At 34.9% G+C, this 26505-nt stretch overlaps 2 protein-coding genes across 5 annotated transcripts in view; one reads left to right on the top strand and one right to left on the bottom strand.

Annotated features, from left to right (window-relative positions):
• The window catches only part of HDGFL3 (HDGF like 3), an 82275-nt gene extending 79247 nt beyond the window's left edge, over positions 1 to 3028 (top strand). Inside the window, exon 6 of the mRNA XM_027851490.1 lies at positions 968 to 3028. Coding sequence (XP_027707291.1) covers positions 968 to 973 — 6 coding nt within the window. The 3' untranslated portion in view covers positions 974 to 3028. The remainder of the gene's footprint in view (positions 1 to 967) is intronic.
• Positions 3029 to 3120: 92 nt separating this feature from the next.
• Positions 3121 to 26505, bottom strand: part of TM6SF1 (transmembrane 6 superfamily member 1) — a 40581-nt gene continuing 17196 nt past the window's right edge. The window contains exons 4-10 of one of the 4 annotated variants that reach the window (XM_027851486.1): positions 25327 to 25430; positions 24273 to 24355; positions 23564 to 23685; positions 21795 to 21899; positions 19250 to 19342; positions 18905 to 19024; positions 3121 to 3976 (exon numbers count right to left, since the gene is read on the bottom strand). In XM_027851486.1, coding sequence (XP_027707287.1) covers positions 3785 to 3976; positions 18905 to 19024; positions 19250 to 19342; positions 21795 to 21899; positions 23564 to 23685; positions 24273 to 24355; positions 25327 to 25430 — 819 coding nt within the window. In that variant the 3' untranslated portion in view covers positions 3121 to 3784. Of the gene's footprint in view, positions 3977 to 18904; positions 19025 to 19249; positions 19343 to 21794; positions 21900 to 23563; positions 23686 to 24272; positions 24356 to 25300; positions 25431 to 26505 lie in introns of those variants that run through there. The other 3 variants (XM_027851487.1, XM_027851488.1, XM_027851489.1) reach the window with 3 other exon arrangements.

Here is a 26505-nt window from a genome sequence, read left to right as displayed (position 1 = left end):
ACCTTGTAGTTGCCCTTACTTCTTTTCAGACTCAGCTTAAATCCTATCTTCTGTAGGAAGCTTTTGGTGATTCCCCCAGCTTCTAAAGCCTTTCCCTCTCGAACTACCTTCCATTCTCTCTCTTTGTACATATGTTTGTGTGCATGTGTGTACGTATGTGCATATGTATATATACATATTCACATGTGTATATATACACGTGTGAGTATATATATGTATACATCTATCTGTCTATCTAGTATATACCTAGTTATTTACATGCTGTCTCCCCTATTAGAATGTAAGCTCCTTCAGGGCGGGGACTTTTTGCCTTCCTTTGTATCCCCCACGCGTAAGTACTGTTTGGCCCATAGTAAGTGCCTAATAAAGCCTTGTTTGTTGTGAATCAACCATTTTGAACACCTCACCTTTCATGTTGACACTTCTTATCCTGGAATGCTTTTGTACCAGAGAATGGGCTTACCATAAAGCCCAACAAGTAATTAGAAAGCTCCAGAATTTTAATTACCTTCATTGAATCCTGTTCAGTTCAATTATCCTATATTAAGTACCTACTTTGAATAAGACTTTGGGAGTAGAAAGACAAAAATCAAACTGATTCTGCCCTCGAGAAGCTTAATTCCACTGCTGTCCTGGAGTGCTCGTCCAAATTGTAATCAAAAATTTTTTCCTTTGAATAGAGACCTTCCTAATATTTCTTCATGTATTCCTTATCTTGTACTGATCTATGTGTATGTACAAATAGATATGTATTCATGTGTATGTGTATATATATATATATATAGACATATATATGAAGATACTCCACACAAGCTGTTTCCTCTTAGTATTTGTGAATATTACAGTATTAAGTATAAACAAAATCTAAAAGGTCAGGCTTAAATACAGTATTTGGAATCTCACTTTTGTATCACAACAAATTGAACCCTTATAGCTACCTAATGGTTCGTTTTCTTCTTTTTTACAGACTTAACCAACATAATGAATACTGAATAATAAGGGAAACCACAAGAAGGTTACATGTTTGATTGTCTCGGGTTTGATATGAATCAACACATACTCATTGTTACCATCAATAGAGTCCCAGTTTGTATGTACATTATTCACATTCCTCTCTGTTGTGTTTGCAAAAAATAAGACATTTTAGTTTTTTCTAAGGGTTATCGATTCATTTTCCCATTTGGCTGCATGAAGTTGCCCTTAACCATGGACTGATGATGGTAATGATGAAAATTTTTATGCTGAGTTGTACATTTGGATATGTTTTACCAATAGAAAGGGCAGTTGTTATCATCCTCCTCTTACCTCTACCCCACCCTCTCCACCACTAAATTAAATTCAAATCAGCATTTTTACAAAAGAGCCCAACAGCATAAAGTTTAGGAATGATATTCCCCCTTCATAACAGAATTTGGGGATTAATTCCTAGAGACATAATTGTAAATTATCACAAGACCATTCTTTGTTAATTGATTGATTGAAAATGAAAGCAAATTGTTCTTGATTCATGAGGCCATGTGCAGAACATTCAATGTTGTAAAATACTTATTCCTTATTAGAAATAGCTAGCTGAGAGCTAATACTTCTCAAAAAAAATCACATTGTTATGTACACAAATTCACTTAGTTTCTCTGTGTGACGTTAGTAAAAGTCTTTTGTGTTCCTTTAGATTAAGGCAAGGACTTTTTTTTTTCCAATACCAATATGACTTGAACTAATTACTCATGTATCAGATACCTTTCATTTTTAAGCCTGTTTATGATACAGCAGCCCTATGGGAAACCAAAACAAATCACTGACTTTAAAATACTGAAAAGGTTTAAAAAAAAAAAGGAACTTATTCTTCTCTTTTCTTTTGGAAACAGAGCTAGACTAGTTAATAATCATTCCAGAACCATTATGTGTACATTATTGTTGCAATTGTGATAATAGAAAATTTTATTTATTTTTATGCCAGCTAATATTGTGAGAACATATTTAGTCAGTTTGGTTTTTCAATCCTTGTTATGCTTGTCCTTGGAACATCTTTCCCGTATTCAAGGTTTGTAGTTGAAAAGTTTACTGTAAAAAAAAATCAAAAACAAAAAAAATGTATTGTTTTTACAGAATAAATTTATTGGAATGTGTAAGTATTGGGAGTAAGAATTGAGGTTGTAAGCAACTAAGCTAGTGTCATTTGGCTTCATACATGTAATAATGTGAGGTATTAATGTAACTCAAGTATTAAAGCAAAATATTGTTAACAAGAAGTTGACAATAGAACTAAGTGCAGGTGAGGTTTTTTGTACGTTTTCTGGGTTATAGGGTTACTAGTTTACTTACAACATATTCACACTAGTTTTGAAAATACTGAAAAAAAATGGATGCATGACCTGCATGTGTAAGATATTACCACAGCAAATGCACTCTTAGTTTCATATATCTGTCACCACACATGTGCTCTGATTGGATCCTATTTTCTTTTGGTTTTCTTATTCTGCTTAAAAGGCTGGAGGGTGGTTCTGGAGGGGTGAGGAGAGTGGTTATATAAAGAAGAGAGTTAAAGGAAGGAGAAATACCAATGGTAAATCAGGAACACAGTAGTGATGGTGGGGACTAGGAGGTATGATGTAATCATTAACCAGATACTCAAATGGAGATTCTTTACCATATATTGGTCTAGATCCTTTTTCTCATTAATAAAAAATTGGATTTCTTTACTAGACTTACATAGACACTTTAAGAATACAAAACAGAAAAGATTTCAGAGGAAGTACATAAGGAAGGTATCTCAAGTTTCTTTAAGAGCTTTTTATCACTTCCCACTTTTAATTAAGGTACATTAAAAATTAAAATCCATCAGAAATGTCACTTAATTATAGAATATGCTCACACTGAAACATAAATGTGGTATAGATAATAATTGTAATAAAAAATACAAACTTAAGAAATTTAAAAAGAAACAAAAGTGAGTACTATGGATAACTGACCATGTTTGGCAGAAATACGTGAAATGTTTGCAATAAAAACTGAAGAGATTTTCTTTTCATGAGAGACCAAAACATTTTATTTCAATTACAAATACACATTGAAATACAGTAGAAGAACTTCTCATTACAAATGGAAATGGAGACACTCCATAAAGGGAAGAAATTTAGCAGGTCCTTCTTCTGGGGGTGATTTTTCCAAACAAAAACATTAACAAAAGCATTGTAAAGAGTAGTATCTTTATAATTGAGAAAACACTGTTTAAAACAGCATTTTCTAAAAGGAAATGGTTTGCATTTCACATTGAGATTGGTATTAGAAAATACAAGCCTGATTGTTAGTTTTCTCCCCCTCAAATATATGTTTGTTATGAGGAAACTCTTTCTTCAGTGATAAATGTATACAGATCACTTTTGTTCCCATGTAGGTTTATTTCTGTGCTTCAAAGCAGTTCAGCATAGGTTCAATTTCATAATACTATTAACTGTTGATGTTTCAATAATTACATTTGTGCAAATAAAATAATGAAATAATATAATCACTGAGTAGTAGGAAATACCAAAAGTTTATTCACAAATTATTTAGAAAACATTTTTAAATCACTCAGTTTAAACATTTTTCCTAGTCAAATTAGTATTCCCTTTTCAAAAATGAACAAATTTATCTGCAAATGTTATAGTACAATTTATACATACAGTGTATGGCAATAAAATTGTGTGTATTCTAATAATACACTTTGAGGGAGAGCTTAGATCAGTATTCCAGTTATAGCAAAAGCCAATAACCTAGATATATAAAAAAAAATGTGAAGTGATTTTTACTCCTCTTTCTCATCTGTGTTTGTTTTCATGAAAAACTCTGGTTTGTAGACACATCGATAGGCCAGCAACTGAGGAAGAATTCCATAAACTATGTTTAATACTAGGAAAAACATTTTAGCCTCCTCAGGGACTCTGTAGACAAAAGGAGTTCTGGCATGAAGAGAAGCACCAATGTGGGAAAACTGAGCCTGTTGCACATAAAACAAAAATTGGTCAGCAGGAAGTTTGCTTTCAGATGAAGGCATAACTATGTAAAAATGGTTCAGTATTACTGTATACATGTGCCCTTATAAGCAGTCTTACACTCAGACATCTCACTTTATAAAGGTTCATGGTCTTTAGAATTTCACTGAATTTGGGGTCTTTCTTGATGTAACTGTCCAAATAAATTGTACCATCCTTGACACGGTTAGAGTGTGGCAGCTGTGTTTTTGAACCCATCCAATGCTCTATGCTAAACTCTACTAATGGCTTAATTATTCCCCATATTAGCATAAAATTCTTAATTAAATCACAGGTTTTGCTATGGTGTACATTCTGGAGAGACTAAGTAGGCACTTAATTGTCATTCACTGATTAAATTTTCAGTAAAGATTCCAGAAAAAGGAAAGCTAAGTAAACGGATTTTCCCCCCTACATAAATAGCTAATCAAAGATATAAGCAAGACATGCAGAGGATCCTTGTTTTGTTTTGTCTACATCTGTTACCTAGTCTTTCAAGCAACTCATTCACATTAATGAGCATATGTAGCAATTAAAATTCTTATTATATTTACTTATTTATGTTTGCAATGTAAGGAATTTGGGAGCTTGTGTTCACCCTAAGGTTGTTAAGGCAATAATTGAGGAAAACTAGTAGGAGTTCTTCCCAGTTTGGAAAATGGGAACACAGTCTATCAATTCAGGTCAAAGTATATCATTATGCCTATTAATTTGTTTTGCCAGAATGGCATGGATTATGGAATAAAAGAAAACGGAAGTGGGCTTGTCTTTGTTCTATTGTGCACTTGACACAGTGCATTTGAAATAAAAGGAAATTACTTGAACTTCCAAGATATCATTCATGAACGTGTCAGAAAAAATACATTAGAAAAATGTTTATTTTAATTAGGAAGTGAAATAATGAAATAAGAATAAGAAAAAATAGTAAGATTAGAATATCATTATTTTCTCAAAATATTTTGTTACGCTTAACTTAGTTCTACTTCAATGTTTGCATTTTTGTAACCTGAGTGAAATTCAGCATACAAAAATTCATGAAGAAATTAAATAGTAACACAATTTCAAAATCAGAACAAGGTAGGCACAGACAACACAGACAACAACATAAAGCTTGCCCTGTTAGGGCCAAAAAGTAATAGAAAAATCACTTTTAGCACAAAATTTCTTTTATTTTAAATTTCAATAAAGTAGCTTACACATAACTTACTCTATTAATATAACAAATATAACAGTATTAGCATCTGACTTTAGCACTAAAACTATCTTTGCATCTCAGTTTTCTTGTCTATAAAATGGAGGGGTTGGACTAGATGCTCTTTCAAGTTCCTGATAGCTCTAAAATTCTACAACTATGAAATGGAAAAGTAGAAATGCTTATTTATCAGCCAACATATTTATTAGTTAGCATGTGACAAATATTTTAAGGAAATAGATTTTTACTGCTAGGTTGGGGTTTTTTTGTTATTGTAACTGCTATTTTATGGAGACAAAAGTAAGTATAGCATATGATATCATGAATTAATATTAGGTTATGGTCAAAATTAGCATATTTAAATAGTGACCCTCTTCACACAATAATTTCAAAGGCACTGAGAAGCCTACTGATCTCAAATATACCTCTCTGACTTGCTGGCCAATGCCTGAAATTTAACCGTAAGAGCTACATTGAAATCCTGAGAGGGTTGACATTTTAAGCTGTTATGGTAAATATACCTCAATTTCCTAAAAGTTGGTTTTTCTAGGTGGGAGAGATCATGAGCACACTAGAGTTTCAAGGCTGGTGTCAGAGGGGGATGTTCCCCACTAAGAGTGAAAGACAAGTAAATGGTGGCGTTTCTAGAGACACCAAACTAAAATATTCAAGTTTAGTTCTTTATATCTTTATAGACATTTTTCCATCTCACAAAATAATGGAATTTGAAAAATAAAATAGTAGGCAGGTTTTGAAAGTATTGGAAATAAGAGGCAGCAGAGATATCATGCAACAGTGTTGAGATATGTAGGGAAACCTATAGAAACATTCTCTTAAGTTTTTCCCTGCACTGTTCAAATACAGCTAGTACCTCATTTTCATGAACACCAAATTCACAGCAACATACAAAACAGTTCATGTGTTTAGATTAGATTGTAAGCCATCTGGGCAGGTACTATGTCTAATGTTCTGTACAGCGCCTAGCGCATTGTTGGTGCTCAATAAATGTTAAATAATGCTTTGCAATTGTCAAAATACAAAACCATTCTAAGAAATATTTGTAATCTTTTTTATACCTAAGTTAGTATGCTTTTTCTAATTTATTTGACAGACCAAGAAGTATGAATTATGAAGTTTCTAATCATAAATTTTCTTGTTAAAACAGAGTAAGATCATGAGATCATTTTAAGCAGTCTAGTTAATTAATGCATTGTTAATGAACTGGTAACTAATAGATAAAGTCAGTGCAACCATATCCCACAATATATTGGTATCCTTCTGGAAGATCCCAAGCCATATGGCTAAAGTAAAATTAGGAATTACTTGCAGTCCCATCCCAAATCTCTGAAGGGCTACAGGAATATACAAGCCACAGACAAACTTCAGTCTTAAGTCTGGGGGGCTTTGGGGAATATTTCCTAACATTAACAGTTACAGAAATCTCTGACATACTTTAAGTCTGTAAAAGGACTCTTACAAATATGGACTCAGGCAGACATTTTAACATCCCTAACAATTACAGGCACCACATCACAGTGTAGTGCTGAATTTGGAATCAGAAGCCCTGGCTTTGGATCCTGGTTCTACCACTTTCTGCCTTGTGACACTGGCCATATTATTTAACCTCACTGAATGCATCAATTTCTTCACCTGTAAAAAGAGGGAGTTGGGTCCTCTCTAACTCTACATCTTAAGACAACAGGTTATTGTCTAGGCAGGACTTGACCTCTGGTCTTCGGCCCCCCCCCCCCAATCTTTTAGTTACTTTATAGTTTGACCTTTCTTTTCTTTTTTTTTTTTGTACACTGGATAAAAGTTTGGGAGGAAAAAATATAAATGAAGTTCTCAAAACTCTGCCTTCTTCCAATAGACAGCCTGGACCAGTGATCCTAAGAATCCACAGCTATTTCCAGACTACACAACTTGACAAGCTTTATACTGTATTTCAGTCTATAGGTCTGTCCAAAAACCACAGGCAAAAGGTGACATTACAAATTTGGGTGATCATACAGTTAATCTGATCAATACAGGGCTTGCTTCTCATTGAGAATTTAAAATCTTGTTTATCCTCAGTGAGTAGCAGATACTTCAATACATTTGAGTAGATGCACCTATTTCAGGGCCAGAAACAAGTTCCATGTATTCAGTTAAAAATCCAACTCTTGATTATTGATGTTAAAAACAAATGAACAAAAAAACCTCCAAAAACCTTGTTTTTGATTCTCCTGACCTTTTGCCCAATCCCCATTGTTAGGTCTGGTGAAAAAGAAAATCAAAAGGAAAGACTGAAATGATCACAATGCTAATGAAAAATTGGCTGATTTTTTTCCCTTCCTTTTTTAGGTGGCATGGTAGACAGAATACTGGGCCTGAAGTCAGGTAGATATGAGTTCAAATCTAGCCTTAGCTATTTACTAGCTGTGTGATCTTGGCAAGCTACTTAGCCTGCCTGCCTCAAACTTCCTCATCTGTAAAAAGGGGCTAATAATAACACTTACTTCCCAGAGTTATTGTGAGGATATAAAAATATAAAAAGTTTTCCAGATTTTAAAGCATTATATAAATGCTATCATTACTATTAATATTATTAATATCTTTAAGCTTACCAGTTCCTTATTCAAGTATTCTGTCAACTTTCAGAAGCACCATTTTACAAATAAATAAATAAATAAGATGAAGTACACTCCCCAAGTTCTTACCCTCAATTAATTTCAAATTATAGTAGCAACATCCTACGTTAACTCTGTAGGCAGTCATCCAAAATAATATTACAATACTGTTTTTAAAAAGAAATTAGATTTAAAAAAATAAATAAAAATAAAAATAAATTAGATTGTGTCTGAATAGTCAGGGAAAATTCAAAGGATTTTTATTTGGGAAGAGGGAGGAAAGGACTACATAAAATAATTAGGTTCCTGGGCCAGCTTCTGCTTTGGGTAATAAAGTTGATTTGGCCATAGGATTGGGAGGAAATTAATAAATAGTACAACTGCAGTGATGTGAAATACATGGACAGATTTAACGAGTCAACCTTAGGTACTCCACTAAAGTCACTGTACTTCTCTTTTCTAGTTTCTTTAATTTCCAAAGTAATCTTGTGCACACATTATTTTCACAGCTATCAAGTTAATTAATTGACCTCATAGGTAGAATAAGGATTTTCAGTATTTTCAAACCATATAACTAAAAATAAGACTGGTTCTTAGTCCAGATTGTGGCCAAAAGCATTGACTGCTTTTTAACAAATTTATTCAATTAAGGAAAAAATTTGAAAAGACATTTTCACTGGAAAGCAACAGAAAATATACACTTTAGCTGATTTCTTAAAAATTACATAAATACCTATAAAATGATCCATTAGTCAGTCACCAAGCAGGCTGGAATGTTTATCAACCAGATTTGGAGAAACTTCACTCCTAAAGTAAGAAAATAGCTGTTTGTTTGGAATCCACAGTTGTGAAAGTGAAAGGATTCCCTAAAATTATTGCCTAGAGTAATTTTTATCTTGGTTTAATTTTGTTGGCTCAAGTTGTTGGCTCAGGGTGGCTTTTTTCTCCTTACATTTCACAGTGATACCCTTTCTGTTACTATTTGGATATCAGTTCCCTATCCAACCCACATGTCAACCATCTGTCTGTTCTAAATTCTAAAACACAGTTGTGCAAACTTTGGCCTAGTAAAGGTTGCCCTCTGGCATCTTTCTCATGCTTTCCTTTGCTGTAAATGTTACCACCCTTTCCAGTGTCTATGCTTCAGTTATAGGGATCTAGGTCAGTGAAAATGTCCCAGTGAAAAGAAACACTTGGAAATTTCAACAAACATTTATTAAGCACCTCCTATGTATAAGGCATCATGCTATGTGTTGAGGGAGAAAGAAATAGAAACCTTAAAGAGGAGGGAGGATTATAATTTAAACTTGAAAAGGTAATAATATACTATACAGCCAGAGTAAGTAACAGGCAAAGATATACAGATAACTCACATCTTAATATAAAAATAACCCATGGCCTACTTAACTTTCATCCTTTGATTATGCACCATGAAAAAAGCCAAGTGGAACCACCATGCTAGAAAACGCTATAGCTTTTAGTTTTCTCAGGGACAAAAAATGGTTTTTTAAATTTGTACTCAACTAAAAACCTTGAATTTATTTAAAGAGTTATCTTCTAAGTGGCTAGTCTTGGAATTTCCAAATGAAAAGACTTGAAAAGGTACCTGTAACATAGAATCACACTGTGTCAGAGTTGAAAGACTGTGTCAGAGTTGAAAGGCACTTCAGAAGCCTAATTTATCCATGAACAGGAATCCACAGGCATGTATAATATAGTCATGAGGGGGAACCCACTAATTCTTCAAGGCGGCTTATTCCACTTTTAGAGTGCTTATGATTAGAAAGCTTTTCCTTACATCAAGCCTCAATTTGTTTATCTACAGCTTTTACCCACTGCTCTTACACCTCTGGAGTCAAACAAAATAAGTTATTTCTTCTGTTCCACATCAGGTTTTTGAACACTTGATGAAAATTATCGGGGCAGCTAGGTGGTGCAGTGGAAAGAGCACCAGTCCTGGAGTCAGGAGTCCTGAGTTCAAATCCAGCCTCAGACACATAATATTTCCTAGCTGTGTGACTCTGGGCAAGTCACTTAACCCCAATCACCTCACCAAAAAAAAAAGTTATCATGCCCTCCTCTCTTAAGTCTTCTATAACCAACCATCGCTAGAGTTCCTTCAACTTCCTCTTATATGATATGAACTCAATGTCCTTGGTATCAATATGCTGGTTATATTGACATATATTACATATAATATACATTTATATATAATTCACACTCATTCATTCATTTATTTATACTGGTTGTTCTCCTCTGGATATTTTGCAGCTTTTCAATATTTTTCAGTGCCCAGGACTGAACCCAGTATTCCAGATCTGTTCTTATCACACCAGAGTGCAAACGAACTAGCCCCACCTACCTAGCCTTGGCCACTATTCCTTTCTTAACTGAAGGCCAAAATCAAGTCAACATTCCCATTTCTTATATCACACCATTAACTCACCTAAAGTGTGCAGAATATGGGTAAAAGCTTGCTATCCTTCTGTAGGCCAAGTGCTGCCTCTCCCATCTGGTACTTGTAACATTGACCTTTTAAATCCAATTGTAAGGCTTTATGTTTCTCCACATTTTATTTTGCCTTTGGATTTTCCCCAGTGTCCTTCCTATCTGTCGAGGTCTTTCTGAATTTTGACTCTTGTGATTCAATATGTGAGCTAAACTTCCCAACACTGTGTCCTCAGGAAATTTGATAAGTGTACCATGTGTGACATCACTGAAGATGCTGATAAAAATGATGAATGACGCAGGTCCAAGCACAGATGCCTGGGGCATTTCCACATTGCCATGGAAAATATTAGTAACTACCTTTTGGTTACAGACATTCAACCAGTTCTGATGTCTCTGAACTATACTATTTTGTCTAGCAAATGTATCACCTATGTTGGCCACAGGCATAAGAGAAGAGATTCTGCCAAATGTTTAACTAAAATCTAGATAAATTATACATATACATTCACTTAGTCTAGCTATTCTGTAAAAAAGCAATTGAAATGAGGCTGCTCTTGATAAAGTCATACTGGCTCTTTGTGATTACCTTTTCTAAATCTTTACTAACCATCCTTTTCCTGTCACTTACTGGCTGTGTGCCCCTAGGCAAGTCACTTAACTACTGTCTGCCTCAGTTTCTTCAACTGTAAAGTGGGGATAATAACAGTACCTCTCTCAAAGAGTTGTTGTGAGGATCAATTGAGATAATATTTGCAAAGTGCTTAGCACAGTCCCTGTCATTTAGTAGGTGCTATACAAATGTTTATTTCCTTTCCTTCCCCTTTTAATAATCTAAGAATTTCTGCCAGAAATCAAAATCAAGCTCATTGGTCTTAGTTTGTAGACTTCACTTTCTTGCACCTCTTCCCCACCCCCACCCCAAATTCTTTTAATTTGGCACATCTACCTTTCTCTGAAACCACAGTGTACTTTCTAATCTCAGTGGTCTTTCAATTATCAGCAACTGGCTCATTCAGTAATCACATCACCAGTTCTTCAGGACCTGAAAATGTAGTTCACCTGGACATGATTTTAATTCATTTAAGGGTAGCTTGGTGTTGTCTTACAATCACCTTATTTGGTTCATAGTATTGACTCCCTACTAACCATTTTTGTTCTGTCCTTTCCAATCTAACAATAATTTTCTTTGGCAGAGAAAACAAGAAAATTAATTGATTGATCAACTTTGCATCCTCTCTATTGACAGTTGTCTTCCTCCCATCCCCAATGAGTAGCAGGCTATCTCTTCTTTGATTCTCTTTTCCCCAGGTTATCCAACAAAACTTCTTTCTATCCTTAGCTTTTCCTCACTAACCTCAGTCCATTCTAAATCTCAATATCCTTCACACCATTCTAAAATGATAATGTCATATGTTTATATTCATTCTTTGCTACCTAACCTTTCTTCTATCTGCTACCTGTGATTTTAAAAAAATAAACATTGGTTGTTGAGTCTAATGTGCACTCGCACACGTATTTTTAAAAACAAAAACAAAACACCTTTTCCTCTTCATTGGTACTGTTTCTCTTTGTTTTCAGAATTTCATTCCTAAGAACTTTCCTATCCCTTTTGGGCTCAAAACCCATATAGAATTTTCGTCTATGAGGCCATGACGTTCTACCAGTCCTTCAAAATCTGCTCTTATAAAATCTAGAGCACATGTAAAATTATTCCATTTAACTTCTTTTTCTCTCTCTGGAGTTCTAAAATAGAATAGTCATTCTTCTCAAGGTTCTCCTCATTTCTACCCCCAGCAACCAGTTCAGTTGGTGTGAATTAGATCTCAACTAGAATTTCCCCTTTTGGGCACACTCCTCCACAATTAAAAGGATGAAATTCGCAACAAAACTTGTCAGAAAATGATGAGTTGCTCTGCTTTTGGTTGAGACAACTAGAGCAGATTCCGGATAATTCAAGTCTCTCATCACTATTTTATCATGCCTGCAATCTTTTTCCCAAACTCTTGATCTACTTCCCCTCTCTGTTCAAGTGGTCTATAGTTATGACCCAATGAAAATCTTACTTCTATTGCACTTCCACTAATCTTCACCAAAATGTACTCTACCATGTCTCACTCTTTCCCCATCTTCCATTCCTGTATTTCCTCAATATATCATCATTATACAATTATATTCTCCACCACCACCCCCCAAAAAAATCCAATTTCACCTGATTTTTTCTTTTTAGATTTACCCTTTCAGTGCTATATTCTAAAGTCAAACTTGCCTTTTAAGATCTCTATTAAATCTTGTTACTCATATTTGGTGAACTTGTGCATAAATATCTGAGGGTGAAGATTTGATTGCTGGTCCATTTTTTAATTTTGTCTCCTGTGGAATAAGTGTTTTGTTCAGTCATTTTTCAGTCATGTCTAACTCTTCATGACTCCATTTGGAGTTTTCTTGGTAAAGATACTAGAGTGGTTTGCCATTTCCTAATCCAATGGGTGACTCCCAATAGTGAAATAGATGACTCTACTACTATTCTTCTGCCTATGGGTAGATATACATAAGCAACTTTCTCTTCCTTACTTTTCAGTTTAAACCTTTTTTTTTGCTTCAAACTGATTTGCAAGATTCCAAACAAGTATACTGTTCTCCAATCTTTGTCAGCTGCACTTCATCCCTGACCAGTACCTTTTAATCCTGTATTTTAAGCCACAATAACCCAAGTGATGGTCTAATTTTTAAAATTTATTTTAAGTATTTAAACCTTGGTTTTTTTTTAATTTTTCCAACTTTAGGATAAAACAAAATAAGTGGAGATAAATCTAATGAAGGGATGGTCCTTTTTCTATGGTGATATTAGTGATCTACCAAAGCCAACTTATTTCTGGATGGTGGATGATAGTAGATCAGATAGAACTAATCACTGGCTAAACATTAACTCCTTCAGTAGGCAGGTTTACTAACTGATATTTTCTTTTATGAAACTGGCACTTATTTGGCTTCTTCCTTTACTTTTAAATAGTTTTGTTCTAGTCTTCCTAGTTCAGTGTTCAGATAGCTGAACAAGTCTATGAAGTAGACCAAATGTCCATTAGCTTGAGAGAAGTTCTCATATGTAATTCAAGGGAGAGAGATTTCTACTGTTCCTTGTCTAGGGTAAAATATTTCATGCAGTTATTTGTATATCCTGTAGAAATCCAATGAATACTACAGTCATGAAAATCTCTGTCAATGGCAGTGGGGCCACCACATTTGAATATCACAACCCTCAATGTGCCATATGAAAAAGGAGAAATGGTACTAAAGAAACCAAAGATGGTAAAAGCAGCTGAATTTTACCAGCTATAAACAGATGTAGCCCATATAAATACAAGAGTAGCCCATGCTGGAGGCAAACCAACTGTGAAGGCATTAAGAGATTCCTTCTCTAAGTATCTAAAAGAAGGGAGGATATCAATGGTCTGGAAAATTTCTTGGACCCTATTATTACATAAAATAAGAAAAAAAAGATGAACAATAAAAGTTGGTAACTGGAGGTCTACCAATTACTGCCAATCTGTATACCTACTTTCTCATCTCTATAAAATGTTCATCTATGCCCATCAAGACTAAGAAAACAGGTAAGACTTTCACTACAATATTCTAAAGACAACCATATCTTTTATAGTCACAATTGACTTAACAGTGTAGAGAGTGTAAAATTACACCACATTTACTGTGTATCAACATAACATTGCCAGGTATGTCGCATGCACATGTCAGAATCATTTAAGTAATCTGAAAAATAAAACAGAGATGACTGTGTTTGAAGATCTCCAGTTATCAAAATCAAGTGAGGCATAAGCCAGGCAAAGCTAGCCAAAAGTGTCTGCTAAAGTCTTGGAAGATAATCAGTACAGAGTCCATTTAAATGATGAAGCCCTCTAGATGCTTCTGTTTGGGGAAAACATTGTGCTGATTGCATCAAACCCAAGAATAATATGAGATACATAGAACCCAATTGCATAAAGAATGCATGCTGTTCAGAGTATGATATGCAGGTCATTGATCTGCATTATTCATAGATATGAGTTCATCAATACATATATCTGAGGCAGACACAAGGAGCCTGAACTGAACCCAGAGGAGCAAAGCAGACAGGATTGCTTTTAGAGAATTACACTGATGGTAGGCAGGAACATGGTGGGCATGACTAGGCTAGGACATTTTACCAATGAAGGACATCGTCAGAGACATATGACCAGAAAAGGAGGTGGGCAGGTCATGCAGCAAGACCAAAAGATAATCAGTGGATGGGGTATATGCTCCCATTAGTCATTTTAAGAGATCTAAAAGCTTCCAGAATGTTAAGTGTACTCCTAATTCAGGCTCTACAGGAGGTCCTGGAAAAAAGTCATACAGGAACGGATGGGTTACAGATGTACCTTTGGAGGAAGTATTCATATCAATGGGTTCACAGAGCTATCAAAGTATATATGCTTTCCACTTTTTAAAAAAGGCACTGAGAAGCAGTTATTACTATATTCAAAAATGCAGAATGTCGAGGCAAAAAACAGAAACTATGGAATAATAAAAGAATATTGTTTTTTCTAAAGATTCCAAAAGACTTCATATTTTGCTTCATAATTTTTGAAATTAGGAAGTTGTATGTACAACATTATACCTATAACATTGTACAAAAGCACTTTATATTTTACATACATTGGCAGCCTCAATTTATAGATAATAAACTAAGACACAAATTATGCATTATGCCCAGACTCACAGAATATCTGGTGAAGCCAAAAACAAAACCCAGATATCTCAGTCTAGAGCTCTTTTCTTTTTAATGGCAACTCAGAGAAGGAAACAGGTTCACAGGAGCCTTTATTATTTGACATTTGCCAGCATCATTCACTACTCTAAATAGATTTTCTATCAAATTATATGCCATGGCTTTGACTTGATTCTGTAACACTGAACTATGTTACAGCATACCTGAATTGATTTGTCTAGCATGTCCCATCATTTAAAGGAGGCATTGAATAAATGTTTATCAGAGCTGCTCGTAAACTAATTTTTGACACGTCATAGCCACACTGAGGAAGCTAAAATAAACGAGAGGATATAAAGTTGTCTGAAAGCATCCAACAAATATGTTAATGTCCTCTAACTAGTCAAGTCTCAGCCCATTTACTAAACTGCTGGAGAGAAAAAAAGGACAAAGACAACTACTACACTGGTATAGCAGCCAGTTGCTGATAGGATATGATTTCAGGGCACTGGGAAGTACCCCTGCTAAAATAGTGACTTGATGCTGGAAATTCCATAATTAGCAATTCCCTCTATTGTCCTCAATTAAAATTCAAATACCTCCAGGAGAAGCTACACGTGAAGTACTGTATACTAAATAAGAATGCAATGATTGACTCCTTTACTGAAAACAGGTTTTGATGAGGGAAGTGTAAAGGAGTGCTCTGTGCTCTCAGGTGGGGAGAAAGAAGAATCAGAAGGGAAGGAATACGCCAAGAATAGAGGATAATTATCCCGAAAGGAGAGGTTGGGGAGCCGAAGATAAACTTAACTGACTTTACAACATTGCCCAGGGTGGGGCCTGGCAGAGATATTGGAATATCTGTGTTTGGCGAGGAGAAAGATTTTTTTTAATCCCCTCTATATCAAAATGCCCGTTATTCTTTTCCTTGTTTTTAATCAAAACCAAAAAACCCTTCCCTTGTTCACCTTGTTCACCTTCAGGAAAGGAACACTTTCCTGATATAAGGAGTTACTTTAAAAAATAACTATAACTATTTGCCAAAAAGAGAGAAAAACACATGTTGAGAACTCAACATTCTAACCATACCCATGAATCTGTTCTTTGCAGTTTCTCCTTGGGTATTTAATACTTGAAAATAAATTAAGAGACTTTCAAGTCTATTTTAAGTTGAAAAAGTATGAGGTTATTTTAACTTTGTTTTAAGGTTCTGTCTTATAATTTTCATAGCGAATCATTTTTAAGACTTATAGCTATCTAGTAATAGAATGAATATACTATGAGAAGTAATGAATTCCCCAGCATGAGCAATGTGCACAATGATTCCCTGTCAGGGACCTCCTAAAGGGAATTTTCTTGCAGTAAGCAGGAAGTTGGAATATATAACCTATAAGATCCATTCCATTTAAAGATTTAATGATATGCCCAAAAGAATACAGAATTGTTTCTATTTCTACTTAACTTTTTACCATAGATCACTGACATATAATGATATCATATGAATGTGTGATCTATAGTGCTATCTCTCTGTTACAAAATCATCCATTATCATCCTCTTCAACTGTCCTAGAGAAAAGACAAATCTTTGCTCTAACATTTATGGCCAAAGATTTTGTTTCTGAGAGGTTTTTTGGTTTGTTTAGAATAGTTTTTTATTTTTAAACACACTAGAACAAAAGCATAGGGTGGAGTTACAGAGAGGAAGTTAGTGAAAGAAAAGGTTTTTTTTTTTAAATGTTACATATCTATTTACAAAAATAGTTGTATTTTTGCAACTCTAAGAAGAAATCACAGGGGGAAAAAAAACTTCAGGTAGTGGAATGTTCTCAGCTTTCAAATCATGGTTGCTCAGAAACACCTCTCCTGGGGATTCACCCCAAACTTGTTTCCTTAGATGCTTCTAAACCCTCAAGGAATCCAAAAAACAAACAGACAAACAAAAACTAAGTCTCTTATGGCTATTTTGAAAGGTTTTGCCAGGTGTGCTATAATTGTAAATTACCACATCAGCCAGAAATACAATTTATTAAGTTCATCTTGTTGTAAATTACTGTATCATCTAGAAATAAAATTTATTAAATTCAGCCTGCAAGTAATGTAGTATTCTTGATATGATCAAACTTGGGTCCAAAAAAAAAAAGGTCTAAAAAACCCATCTGAGATAAAGTAAGAGGAAAACCTGTCCTTGAACCCTTATAAACACAGATTCATAATAAATAGCACAAGTTCTCAAAAAACAGACTATGGCCCTCAAGAAAATAATTTTGGCCTTTATGCAGATGAAACTTTCTGATAGAGCTGAGAATTAACATGGAAGTTGCAAAAATGTGACATTGCTGGTTGCAGAAGCCCTAATTAATGTTCTCAGATTAAATTTATTAATACTATTTTTTGAAAAACTAAAGCCACACCCTGATTACAAATACCTAAAAAACTATGCATGTATTCGATCAAATGTTAAAAAGTTAATTTGAAGTGATAGAGTTCAATTTTCATTCTGTTCTACTTACTATAAAGTGACTTACTGACAAGTATAATAAAATTATAGTAAAAGTAACAGTTCTGGGTGAAAAAATATGACAACTTGGCCAAAAGTCACAACAAAGTCTTTTAAAAGGAGGTGGTATGCAGTTACCTTTTCACAAGTATAGGCACAAATGGTTTAATCTTTTATGAATTAATTTCAATGAACTTAATGCCTAGAACCAGGATGGTGCTTGAACTCTCCTGAAGTTGTAAGCTAAGCACCTTTGGCAACAATATTAAATCAAACTGCAAGAGTGCTGAAGTGACAGAGAACATTGGAAGCTTCATTAACTCAGCATTTGTGACTCACGTTTTAACTTGTACAATCTAGGCACAGCTAAGATCTTAAGAGTTTTGCTTGCTGCTCTAAAAAATATCCTGTTTTGATTCAATAACCCTGCAAATCCCAGGATACTGTTTGTTGCCATCATTGCTACTAATGTTAACTAAATCCATATAACTTTTAGTTGTACCTGCTTCTCAGGTTTGCTTGAGTGAAAAGAGAAAAAGTAATGAACAAAATTAGTATATAAATCAGTTACCTCCTGGTGGAAAAGACCAGTTTTGTTCTGCTATTTACAGACCATACTTACTTTTTTAAATCATTCATATATGCCTATTTATTGTAAAGTACAGAAGAGATCTATTTGTTTAATTTAAGGACCACTGGTTCTGTTTTGCCCATAAGTGGAAGGGGTTCATTATAATGTATCCTGTGGAGAACAGATATGTAGTTGTAAACTGTAAACAATGAGAAATGTTAGTACTGTGTGGGGAGAGTATAAATAATCCAATCTGGACAGACTGTGTAAAAATTATCATCCTACAGCAGAATACCCATCTCAAAAACCACACCTTCTTTCTAACATAACCAGAGGCCTAAAATCATTAGTATAATTATAAATTATGTGCTTCTCTATAACTTGGGTTACTTTGGCAGTCACTGGGATATGGGACTGAGAAATCCTCTGGTGAAAAGTAGAAAAAGAGTCTTTTTTTAGCACTAGTTAAGAAAATACTTAAGGACAGCTAAGTATTGAAGTGAATAGAGTGCCAGCCCAGAGTCAGAAGATTCCTCTTCATGAGTTCAAATCCAGTCTCAGACATTTACTAGCTGTGTGACCCTGGACAAGTCACTTCACCCTGTATGCCTCAGTTTGCCCATCTCTAAAATGAGCTGAAGAAGGAAATGGCAAACCACTTCAGTATCTTTGCCAAGAAAACCCCAAATAGAGTCACAAAGAGTTGGACATGACTGAAAAAGACTGAAAACAACTCAAAAGAAAGCACTGACCTTAGGATATAATTTTTATCCATTCAACATTAATAGCAAGAACATCAGAAAATGTTTTCATTGAACAAATATTCTTAATACCTGAGCTAGTCCTCCAGCATGAATGAGTGTTATGTCAGGCATCCAAGAACATCCAGGAACCATAAGGCCATAGAGTGCAATCACAAAGAATGGAACCGAATAAAACATATATGCCAGCATCTATATTAAAACACAAACACAGTTGTATTACCACTCACACAGCAGAATGAAAAAACACTGCCCTTGTCATCTGGAGAGATAAATACTTGACCAATCCTGATTTAAAAAGTACAGAATACTGTGCTGTTGAATACTATTATATATTCCTGCTACATAACAACATTTTACCATTTTTCAACTGAAAATTACATGAATACCTCTTTTAGGTTTTGTTAACTATATCACCTGAAGTTTGGGATAAGCAGCAGGATCTCTTATGTAGGGTTCTTGAAACTGTATGTATAGTCGGCAGAGCTCAGCAGGGCAATCCAAAGCAATCTACAGGCAGAAATGATTTTATTATTAAAGGTGTAATTCTGTCCTACTAGTCAAAGTACTGCTGGTTAAGCTAAATTTATTGTATTTAAGTCATAAACTACTCAGCTATTATAAGAAACTTAGAACTCAGATACTCAATAGCAAGGAATGAAAAAAGAAAATTTTCTATAAAGATATATTTGAATTTATTCTAAGGAGAGTATAAGTATGTTAATGGCTGAGTGGGAAATGAAACAACACTTAGCTTCCAGGAATCTTTTTAAAATACTGCCAAACCAAAGTATACATTACAAACAACAACAACAACAAGGGGCAGCTAGGTGGCCCAGTGGATAGAGCACTGGCCCTGAAGCCAGGAGGACCTGAGTTTAAATCTGGCCTCAGAACAAACACTTGACACTTACTAGCTGTGTGACCCTGGGCAAGTCACTTAACCCCAGTTGCCTAAAAAAACAAAAACAAAACTCTCCTTTTGTGTGCAGAGACCACAGTTTGAACTCAGTTTGAACAATTTTCTGAGGAAGATCAATTAATCAATAAATATTTATTAAGCACTTACTAAGTGCCAGCCACTGTGCTAAGCACTGGTATTACAAAAAGAGGCAAAAGATAGTCCTTGTCCTCAAGATGCTTACAATCTAATGGGGGATACAACATGCAAATAAATATATACAGAGCAAGCTATATACAGGAAAATAGCAAATAATCAACAGATGGAAGGCACTAGAATTAAGAGGGATTGGGGAAGGCTTCCTGTAGGAGGTAGAATTTTAGTTGAGACTTAAAGGAAGCCAAAGATGTCAGTTCTCAGAGCAAAGAAGAGAAAGCATTCCAGGCAAGGAGAACAGCCAGAGAAAATTTCTGAATCGGAGAGATGGAGGGTCTTGTTCATGAAACAGCCAGGAGGCCAGTGTCACTGGATATCTGTCTCTCATAAGAAAGAGTGAATTTCTAATCTCCACTTATTTTACTGCCTTTTTCCAATAACCAAAAAGATCACCTTTTTCATTCTATGGGCTTAGAGAATTTGAGCTTTTTTGGGGGGGGGGGTGCTGTAGTAAAGGAACATTATGAAAGTAATATCTATATTCTGTCTTCGATCTATGAATTTAAAAAGAGCAGAGCCAGCCACAATTGAATCAAGCAGGATAGGCACTAGGCTGTGAAGTCGGCAATTTATATTTGGGATTCTTCCACTGGCCTCTTCATTGCTTTTCTACCTACTCTCTAGCACAAATTCTGTGATCCAATTTCCTAGGGCTTTGCTCTCAGCTAATTAGGTCTAAGATGGTAGCTGATAATATTTCAAGATTTCACCCCTATCCAAAGGTATTTGTATTTTAGTAGGGGGCCATTTAAGTGTTTAACATTCAAAGGAATTGATTGATGCCTTACTCAACTGCAGTTGCCTCCCCTGCCCCAAGCCCAGCTCTCCACAGCCATAGCCAACCCCATCTTGTGCTTCAACTTCGCTGTCAATAACAAACTCTCGGGTTATGTAACCGTTGAGCTATTTGTCGATGATGTTTCAAAGACAGCAGAAAACCCCAGTGCTCAGATTACTGGAGAGAAGGAATTTGGTCACAAGGGATTTGGCTTTCACAGAATCATTCCTTGGTTTATGTGCCAGGTTGTTAACCTCATCTACCATAATGACACTGTTAGCAAAGCCTATGAGGAGAAATTTGCTGAGACCTTCATTCTAAACCACACTGTCCTGACATCTAAATAGCTCCTGGTTTTCCATCTGTATGGCTAAGACTGAATAGATGGTCTTTGGCCAGCTCAAAGAAAGCATGAACATTATGGAAGCCATGGAATACTTCAGATCCCAGGAAGGCAAGAGAAGCAAATAGATCACCATTGCTGACTATGGTTATGAATTCTCATAAGTTCTTTGGTTTGGTTTGGTTTGTTTTTTTCTTAATCACCAAACCATACTTTCTGAAGCAAGGAAAAAATACCTTTCTTTTTCCCCACCTCTAGTCTGCTCTCATGCCCTGAAATCCTTGTGCTCTCACTGGCTGCAATTCATTCTGCCTGAGTTTCATTTCCCTTTTCCTTACACAGGTCTAGCTAGAATGCAGAGTTAAGTTAATCATTAGGAAATAAAAACTAAACCATAGAAAAAGGATTTAAAGCAATTAATCTCTTAATTTGAGGTAATAAAAAGAGATCAAGAATCTACTTTGGGTAGTAAACTTGCCTGGTGCCCCTCAAACAACACCTTCTTCCTTATTCAACCTACCCCCAGAGGTAATTGCCCCACAAATCTTCCCAGAACAAAAGCATCTTTCAGTAGATGGTGGGCCTCAAAAAAGTTCCAGGGTTCCAATAAGAAGTAAGTTTTTATAATATGTATAAAATTATGGTGCAAATGTCCTCATTTTTATTTTAAAGCATAAATATTAAAATTTAGGGTTAGTATCTTATTGAGATCTTTCATGCTTACCAAACCTCTAAATATGCAAAATCCTGTTGCTAAGATGAGATACGTAACAAAGATCAAATCAAATGGTCTTCTTAACAATCCCTTCTTCTGGGCTTCTTGAACAACCTAAAATACAGCATGTAATTAAAGAATAGGCCTCAAAAGAGCCAAAGAAGAGAACAAATCTGCTATATTGTCATTGTTGAAAGGACCTCAAAAAGAAGATTTTAAGAATCATGCAAACTACAAACTAGCTCTGAACCAGTTACATCATCTTTTTTGTTGTAAAATAAGGAAGTTGGATTGAAAGGTTCCTTCTAGCTTAAAAACATCATGGTTCCCAATGCATCTACCAACCAGCTTTTACACAGTAGTTATCAATAGATAGCTATCAATATATATGCATGTGTGTTCATCTATGTCTGTGTATGTATGTATATATGTATATCTATATTGTTATCAATCCGGTACAAACTATACTGTTATAATCACATTTGAAGAATTTCCCATAGATCATTCTTTTGCAAAGTGAATAATCATCTCCCTAGGAATCATTTTTCAAAATAAATTTATATTTTAGGGAAGCTAGGTGGTGCAGTAGATAGAGCACTGGCCCTGGAGTCAGGAGGATTTGAGTTCAGATCTGGCCTCAGATACTTACTAGCTGTGTGATCCTGTACAAGTCATTTAACTATGATTGCCTCTCCCCACAAAAAAATAAATAAAAAATAAATTTATATTTTATAACTTAGTCTTTTTTAACTATACTTATATCTGTAGGAGGAAATTAAAGGGAAGATTTTTAGAAAAAAAGAACATAATTTGTTTTGCAGTTGAAACCATAGGAGGATACCTGAAAGGTCAATCTTGACCACTTTTATTTGGGATGGATGTTAAGTAACTAGTTCTTTTGATCTGGAACCCACTGCCTCTATGGCAATCCAGTTTACCCTGACCATTCTGCCTTACAAGTTGCCTTGACCATTTAAACCTTTCAACTTTCTCCATCACAACAACTTGGAAGTATATTCATGCTGAAAAGATCTCATTTTTTCCAATTATGGGAGAAGGGATATGACTCTATTGAATCAGACCTCTCCCTGTTCTCCTCTCTTTGGGGGAAGATCTTGAGATTTGGGATTATCTGATATTCACATATCTTTGTCTGATACTGATTCCTATCAATCCAGATAAAAGGTTGTATTTGTGTTTCAGCCCATTCAGATAATCCTTTGATGCATTATAGGTAATGCATAATATAACCACCTAGAAACCTGGATTAATGTAATTATTACACGAAAGAGTACCTTAAGCTCAAGAGAGTCTATTTAATCAAAAATTGTGGATACTGCTTATACCTTGAGGCAGCAGTGGTGTGTGAACCTAGATAAACACTAGGCTGAACAAGAGCAAATGAACAAGGGCAAAAGAATTTAGCCAGACATTGGGTGAATAAATGAAGATTCAGAACTTTCATATCATTAAGCAAACCCAAATAGCCCCTGCTATATTAAATGCAGAAAGAGGATGAACATTAAGAACAAATGTAATCACACATGCATGATTCATCAAAGACTATGTCCAAGTCAAAATGAACCAAATTAGACGGAGTCTAAATGTCTTGGTCATCTTAACAATTCTCATAAACCCAAAATCGTACAGTTCATCTATGGTGATTAAATACACAACTGAAAAATGTTTTGATCCAGAATAGCTCAAGCTAATTTCATGGCTCCATGTAGTTGAAACCCATGAATTAATAGTGAGCTGTTTAAATGTGAAATGATCACCTTTGAAGGGTAGCTGTATGTTTCTACTGGCTGGCTATAGATCCTGAAACCAGCCCATATGGGAAGACAAATGTATGGCAGGCTTAAGAAAATGGCAGGACAAATTCTTGTTCCATACTTTCCTGTTTAAAAAAAAATTAGAGACAGAGAATGAGAAATTATGACAAATGCATTAAAAACATATTCCCCTATTACATGTTTTTGAAATTTAAACACTCGTACAAGTTCTATCTAACTTATTACTATAGCAAAAGTAATATGAAGACCCTGATTCACCAAAATGGCAAACAGTATTTTCATTTAAAAGATAAGTTTTGAGTGACTGAAATATTCACTGAGTTGGATACAATTCAAAATAAAGATACAAACATGAAAAATGTTTTATTAACACAAATAGGTAAATACCTTCTTAAGCTTAAAATTGAGAGAATTAACAATTTTGCCCTGTTTTGGGAACATATGGAAAAGAAATTACATGCCTGCTAAATAACTAGAAAATTATTAGTAGCAGATCATCTATCAGACATCTTAAAAAATTGTTCAAAAGTAGTTTTAAGGAACAAATTATGAAAGAGAGAAAGAGGACTTACATTATAAGACAATTTGGCTATAAAATAAGATCCATTTAATTCTACTACTAAAGTAAGAACTACAAAATAATTTACATTCTCAAAAACAAAGAACTGAAACTTAAGATGACGTTCCTTACCTACAACGTTTCCAGGAAGAAAGACAACGACGCTCATGGTAATAGAGCCCACCCAGTACAAGCCAATCGATCTGTAATTTTCCCTGCAACAGAAATGCTTCATTTAATCCACCAGTTCCAGAAAGCTACTGATAAGAAATTTCTGAGCATTATCAATGTCTTCCATTTTAATTCTGGTTAGTAAATTACATAAACTGAGGCCTGCTACATCCAATCTGGTAAATCAAACATAATGGAACATTACTGCTAAGATTCCATTTCAGTCCACAGCATGCAATGGTAGGGACTTGGTCCCCTTTCGAATGATAAAATAAAGCAGATGAAAACAAAGCAGTTTTATTTATATCATCAAACTGATTTAGTTTACAAATCACAAAAACAGAAGAGCCAACACAGTGGAATAGATTGAGAGCTGGCCTAAAAGTTAGGCTGACCTGGGCTCAGGTCCTCCCCTGGCACTCATGACCTTCATGACTGAGATGGGTTAAGTCATTTAAACTCTCAGAGCCTCAAGCCAGCACTGTAAGATTACAAGATGCAGTAGAGTTGCTGAAGGGCAGGAATTTTCACACCTGAAGCACCCTCCATTAATGAAATCACAAGTCTGCATGGAAATATAAGTGAATAAAGCCTAGCTTTCCCTTAAAAGAATGGACAGAGGAGAAAAGAAATGAGATCTTGACTTTTAAAATCTAATTCTGTGCATATACTTTTTATATTCCATTTGTTTAAGCAAGGGCAGCTAACTGGCACAATGGAAGATGTGAGTTCACCAGGTGACCTTGGGCAAGTCAGTTAGCCTCTGTTTTCCTCAGTTTCATCATCTGTAAAATGGGGATAATAATAGCACCTATATTCCAGGGTTATAGAGGATAAAATGAGATAACATTTGTAAAGTGTTTTGCATACCTTAAGGCACTATACAAATGCTGACTATTATCATAAGCAAATGTATGTATATTTATTTCTTTTGCAGATGACAAATACCAAAGTCAGAACAGAATAAGCACATATATGAAAAGACTTACTCAAACACATATATGAACAGACTTACTCCCATGCTATTGCTGCCACCATAACAAGATACATCATATAATGAGCAGAACCATCCCAATAACAGATCACATGCCCATAGGCAGTGTTCAGATATGGTTCACCCTAAGGAAAATGGGAAAAAAAAGTCAATTTCAAAACTGAATTCAACATTGATATGTAACAGTTCATCATCATGTACAATTAGTGAGTTAAAATTTCACTAACTAAAAATGTGTTTTGTTTTACATATATGTACTATAGGATTAAGAATTTATCTTACCAACATTTATTGTAATAAAATTTATTATAACACAGTTTGGGGATGTATGTGGGAAATATGGTCAACTACATATACATTCTCTCTATCTCTATCTCTTTCATCCTTCTTGTCCCCTCTCCTTCTCCCTCCCAAAAATTTAACAACTTACTTTTGAGCAACTAGAATGGGATTCTGTCATGGACTCATCTAATACTAGACTACAGAACTGTTACTTTATAAACATGCTTATATTACACAATTCTACTTATACTACTTCAATTCTAGTTTCCATGATGATCATTAGGGACAATATAACTATAGCAGTACTGATCCCACAGTAAAACATTGTTGCCAAGACAAAACTGGTGGAAATGCCAGTTAAATAAATCCGTTTACAACTTAAAAAAAAAAGATGCTTCAGTGTAGAACAGGACCAGAGCCCTATCACCACAGCTGATACTTCTTTCTAATCACTGACGTCCCAACAGGGAATCTAAGCCAAGATCTATTCCTTCTTCACTGGTGATTCTGTGAAATCTACACATCATTCAAGTGCATTCCCCGCCATCTCTACTAATATACACAAAATCATTAAAATCCATTAAAAATCAATCACAGAAAATCACAAAACAAAAACAGTAACTGTATGTAGCCATCCAATCAGAATCAATAGGACATTTGCTAGCACTTATAAACAAAGTACATTTTATAAAAATATGTATAAATGAATAGCATGTTCAAAAGATGGTGTTTCTCAATGAGATCTGGATTTCACCATCACATATTAAAATATAGGAATGAGAGCCCTGACCAGGGATAGAACATACCTTAAAAAGGATGATAAGATTGTATTTGCTTGGAATCTTGAAAAATTCATCGAAAGGGTTTTAAACTGGAAAGGAAGGGGGGAGAGGGAGCTACCTGTATATATCTTTCAAG

This window comes from Vombatus ursinus, unplaced genomic scaffold (assembly GCF_900497805.2).
Source record: "Vombatus ursinus unplaced genomic scaffold, bare-nosed wombat genome assembly UNPS02009205.1, whole genome shotgun sequence".
Classification (NCBI taxonomy): Eukaryota; Metazoa; Chordata; class Mammalia; order Diprotodontia; family Vombatidae; genus Vombatus; species Vombatus ursinus.
Note: the sequence above shows the minus strand (reverse complement) of the source record. Positions and strands in the feature narration are given on the sequence as shown.